Below are 5,634 nucleotides of genomic sequence, written 5' to 3' on the forward strand. Positions count from 1 at the left end.
CATGTCCCTATGATCTTCTGAGCACGCTACATCCATGCTACAGCCTCCCATGTCTGCACTAGAGTGCCTCTTCACCCATTCTGCAGAGCCCTCTGGAAGGGGAACCCCACCATGCTCAGCTCCCCAAGGGGGTGTCCAAACATATTTCCTGGATACCCACTCCCAGGGAAGGCTCAGGACACAGCAGCTCAGCTTTTCTCAGCACAATGCAGGACTGTCAAAGCCTCTGCAAGCTGGCCACGTTGAGAGACAGCCACACATCGTGGGGCTTTACGTGCCCACATTGCAGAAGAGACATGGCCAGGAGGTGCTTGGGAATGTTTAGAAGGGGGGTTACATGGAACAGGACATTGCTTAGGATCCTTCTTCTGTCTCTACACTTTTATGCTCACATCGAAGGGATGAGTTTCACAGCAGCATCCAGCATTTTGTAGGGGAAAGTATAGAAGGAAGGTTTAGCTTGAAAGCACTACATTTCCTTTCTTCTTTCACTCACCAGAACATTCTATTTATTTCATTTTCAGAGACTGTTTCAGACATTGCTGGGAAAAAGAAAAAAGGGTTTTAAGAGAGAGCTCTGATGTATTATTTTATGCGACACATATGAATAATTCAATTTGCTGCCATCAATAGCTTGGGTTTCTCTAAATAAGCCATCTATCCAGGGGTTAGGAGGAAAACTAGCAGGAGTGTAATATGACAAATGATGTTTCTGGGTAAGAGGTGGCACTGCATTTACACATGAACTCTAACAGGAGGGTATTTCAGCTAGCAACTCAGGTAATATTTCACTGCCAACACATTTGACAAGTTGTCTGTCCATTAGTTATGGCATAAAGAATTCTTAAGATATTTATAAGCGTTTCAGAGATACCTAAGTAGGGAATCATTTGATTTCAGGGATGGGCACCGAAAATAAAAGTTTAAAGCTTTGACAGAATACACAGCCCTCTGCTTTCATACCTGGTAATTGCTGGAGCAAAGCAGGGTTGTATATGCTAATAAAAGTTGTTTCAGAAATGTTTTTCCCTCCAGACAATTATGATTTTCACAGGCACTTTGAATAATATTACACCAGGACCTGGCAAAGACTGCTAGTAAAAAAAAATAAATTAAAATTAAACATGGCCACATTGTTGCAGCAATGTGCAGGACCCCTACCCCTACTTAGGATGTCTCCTGCTTCTCTGCTAGATCTCCAAGGTTCTTCAGAGTACCCATCCTGAAGGGGATGACAGGTAACAGAGCAGCAACCCCTGCAGCCTGGCTGGGTCAGCTCTTCAAACCAAAGCCAAATTGCATAAAGTCAAAATAGCTGATGTTTTTCAGAAACTTTCTCTGTGGCAAAGGTTTCTGCAGGAAAACAACAACCTTTCTGGTTATCAAGAGCCGAACTCTCTTCAAAAGCACAACCCTGGCAGAAACACACTAACCAGAAGTGTTCATATGAGCTATTTTCCACATGTGTCCAGGGACTCCTGCAAGTATTGCATGGTCACTACAAAGGGGCAAGTTAGATTTTTCTGCATTTCTAAGAAACTAAATCCCCAGTCCTGAAAACCACTAGGTGGGCACTTTCCAATAACATAGGCAGTGCCAGAGAGATGTGGGGCGGAGAAACGACTCGCAACCTCAGGGTTGTTCTGTCTTCCAGAAGGCATTTTACTGAGATGCCTGAGTTGGGAATCCACTTGCCTTGCCCTGACACATGAAGAACAGGTGGTTACCCCCAAGAGACAAGAGCTCTTCTGCTCACCTCTTTGCTAATGTTTGCAAGAAAAAGCGGATATTTTTTGAGTTTTCTTCCAGAAAGATGTTCCAAAGCAGACATGTTTCGACAAAAAACCCTTACAAGAACAGAGCTGTGATCTGCTCATGTACTATGCAGCTCCCATCCCTTGATGAGCTGTGGCATGACAGTCAATGTGGCAAGATACTCAGTAACATGCCCTGCATCCTCGATGGCAGAATAAAATCCTTCAAGGTGCTCTCATAGCGTGGAAGCAAAACCTTGCACCTCTGCTGTATTAACCTCTCTCACTGTTCCCCTTTTAACTTCTGCTCCCAGTCCTGGTACTAACCCTTTTCACCTCACTTTGGGTCTATTAGTAATATTAAAAAGCATTTGCTTCTTGCCAGTAACTGGTAGAAAAAACAATGATCAAACAAAATGTTTTAGTGGGCCATACTCATGCTGTGTGATTCAGGTGCTGTTTATCTCATTTGGACAGAAAGACAAATTTTTATATAGTCAGCAATCTGGCATGGTTCATACCGCTGCTCAGTGACTGCTGTCAAATACTTTTCTTCCATTGCTGGAGTCTCAACATGTGAAGTTATGTCTCTAATGAATCTCGCTACTAGCCAAGTCCAGGACACCCCCCCACATCTGGCCACACAGATAGAGCATCTGTCCGCATGGGAAGAGCACAACACAGCAGTCACCTATTTTGCTGGTCCTGTGCTGTCAAATGCATCTCTCCTCTCCTCCTGTCTTAGTGCACAACTGGCTAAATCTGCAGAAACTGGATCTTCCAGAAGTTACTCCCCATGCTGAGACCCCTCGTGATGAGCGCAGCAGGTTGATCATTTGGGTCTGGTTCATGGAGGATTGTGAAAATTGCAGCATTGGACTGAGTTGGCCAGGTAGCACAACGATGGAGACCAACATTGGGCTAGAAGCAGTGTCTTCTAGCAATTCTAGCAACGCATGCGTTTCCAGTCAGGCAGGTCCTTCCCCAGACCTCACCTCATTTTCTCCTCCCTTTCTCAATTCTCCCTGTGGAGAAGAAACCTTGATACAGAACAGAGGACTACACATGGGTGTTTACTCTGTGGCTGCCATCGTCCCCCGACCACTTTCTATGTGTAGGTCAGGATGTCTATCCATAAAGCAGGATGTCTCTGTTTGTTAGCACAGTAGCACCCCACAGGGTTAAGTGAGGCTGGGAGTCCCATGGTGCCAGCTGCAGTACACCCACTTAAGAAGGGATGTGTATGACCTCAGGAGGCTACGGTCCAGAGAAATAGGTCAGAAAGAAGGAGGAGCCAAGGAAAATGATGCACACACAGTCACAGCATGGTACAAAAATTTGCTGAGACACAGCCAGAGACTTTCTCTCTCTCTTTGAGATCTGGGGACAGGAAAGATGAAGTCTCTTTCCCCAGATCTTCAGTTTTACAGGGGGATTTCTAGAAACACATGTTTTCATGGAAAGTTGATCATGCTCCTCCAGTATCACTTTGAAAAGACAACCCTGATTGAGGCCCCTCCATTGCAAAGACACCTTAAAAATCCCATAAAGAAAAAGGAAAATATTTTTCATATAAGATATTATTGTCCTTGTCTTGCATATTTTCCTGGCTTTTTTAGCCTATTCTCCAATAGTTAGCTAGAGAAGGTCTTGCTGCATTTGGATTGACAAGAGGGAGACTTTTTTTTTTTGCTGCCTAAATGACAGGCCAAATGTGTCAATAACACCATTAGGCAATTACATGCCTGCTGCAGTCACTTGCATCACTACTGCACAAGAGAAACTAGGGCAAAAAGGCAGCAACTAGAGATTTTGTTTTGATTAAGAAAACGAAACTTCCCACAGCCAATTTTGAAATGCTGTACAAGGGTGTGATTTGAGCTAACACCCTCACATGCCTCAGAGGGAGACTTTTTGTCTCCCTGCAGAGGCATTGAATACTGCGTTACTGGCACACACTGGGAAAAACACCTCTCTCTTCCTACGTTATCAATACAGAGAAAAAAGAGAAAAAAAAAGAAGTTAGTCTCTTGTTGGGTTGCCCTTGTGCTGATCACAGGGTGAGACACTGGTATTACAGGAGGTGAAAATAGAAGTTTTAGGACCTGTTACGTCTCAGTGGAAAAAACTCCTGCAACAGAAAAGCATAAGAAAATAGTCTTGTCATCTCAACTTGAACATTTGAGTTGAAGCTATGCCACTGCTCCAGACAGCCAAACAGTCTTTGCTATGTTAGGAGTCTGTGTCCAACACTGGAGAAAGTTTTGGGATCAGCAGCATTATGCATCCCCTACATTTCTACATAAACTGGCAAACACAAATCTGTGGTGCATTTAGGCAGCTGGCTTCAGCCAAAAACACAAAAATTTTTATTAAGTAAAAAGTGCAGCATTTAAGAAAGAAAGAAGTTGATTTCCATAGTCCACCCAATTTTGAGAAGAAAATTTATCTTACTTTACTGTGAGCAATCAGTGCAGCATGGGAATGTAAAAGAAAATACTGCATTTGGGATCTAATGAAGTGTTTCACTCCATCAGAAAAAAATATTTTACTTCAGAGACACGGGATTCATAGTGGCTTGAAAACCAAAGACTTTTGGTTTTGTGTTCATTCAGAGACAGAAATGTTTCATATTTGACCCAGTATGCAAAACAATCTGCTTTATGCCCTGCTCAAGTCAGGAGAAAGTAAGAGATGATGTTGGCCTGCTGAGTACAACAAGCTCCATGTATGTGGACAGATGCTCCTGGCCCTGACCTTACACGGCATTTAAGTACATGGGTCTTCTTCACTTTCTGACCACACAACTCAGAGGAAGGAGAGAAATGCTGATCCCCATTAGGGCCAGTGGGAATTCTGTCATTAGTATCCACAGAGTTGGGACTTTACCCTGCAAATAAAGATGAGCGGTTGCTCATCATCCTGGCCGGAGGAGAGCACGATACAGCTGATACCATGCAGACCAGCTTCCAAAGCAGCTGATCCATGCAGATCAGCTCTTGAAGGCTGTACATCTAAACCCCAAATATGCCTTCCCCACATAACCCAAATGACATCTGACCTCTAGCTCCTGGAAATCCTCCTCTTCCTCCACATCATAGGAAAGGGTGTGAATCTTGATGTCATCTGCTGAAAGATCAATGAACTTGTTGTCCGGGTACTCCAGGCTGTCTTTGGTGGGGGAGCGGTCCTCGATGAAGGTGGTTTCACAGCACTCCGAGCCGATGCTCTCACCCCACGAGCGCAGCACGTTCTCTGAGTAGAGGATGATGTTGGGCCGGTAGTGAGACTCCACTGTCTGCTGCAGCATGTTGGGGTCCAGGAGCTGCTGCACAGGGTCGTTCCTGCCGTTTTCCTGGCAGCTCGGAGAGGAAAGGCTCCCCACTCGGTGACTCTGGTACTGGGGAGTTGGGTACACAGAGACCAGGCCATCTCGGCTCTCTGCCACTAAGTTCCTCGTATTAATTAAACCATTCCTTTTCCCAGCTTCGGCGATCTTACTGTGCATTATCACGTTGCTTTGTTCAACCAAGCCATCCATACTGGGAGGTGTCTGAGGGAATGTGATGGATGGTCTTTATTTTGTTGTACCTTAGAGGCAGGTCACACTGGGGCAGTGGCTCCCATTTTCCTGATGAGGAAAGGAAATAGATAGCAAGGTGAGGACATAGGCAATTAATTACATACCAAAGCACCCAAATCAGCTTGTCTCTGGTATCACGTCATGAGGAAATACAGCCCCACATATGTGCACATCCTGCCTTATCTCTCCAAATATATCTCCACTTGGAGAGGCAAAAAACCTCACCCCAAAACCATGAGGTGAACAGGAGCAAATGGCAATGCGTGGTGACAGAGGACTTCCTAAGATGTCTTGGTA

The 5,634-nt window shown here is 44.7% G+C and overlaps 1 protein-coding gene across 1 annotated transcript in view; it reads right to left on the reverse strand.

Annotated features, from left to right (window-relative positions):
* Positions 1 to 5,381, reverse strand: part of SYNDIG1 (synapse differentiation inducing 1) — a gene marked incomplete at its 3' end in the record, with an annotated part of 12,885 nt that extends 7,504 nt beyond the window's left edge. The window contains exon 1 of the mRNA XM_010180727.1: positions 4,816 to 5,381. Coding sequence (XP_010179029.1) covers positions 4,816 to 5,295 — 480 coding nt within the window. The remainder of the gene's footprint in view (positions 1 to 4,815) is intronic.
* Positions 5,382 to 5,634: the final 253 nt, after the last annotated feature.

The sequence above is a fragment of the Mesitornis unicolor genome, unplaced genomic scaffold (genome assembly GCF_000695765.1).
Source record: "Mesitornis unicolor isolate BGI_N332 unplaced genomic scaffold, ASM69576v1 scaffold12120, whole genome shotgun sequence".
Classification (NCBI taxonomy): Eukaryota; Metazoa; Chordata; class Aves; order Mesitornithiformes; family Mesitornithidae; genus Mesitornis; species Mesitornis unicolor.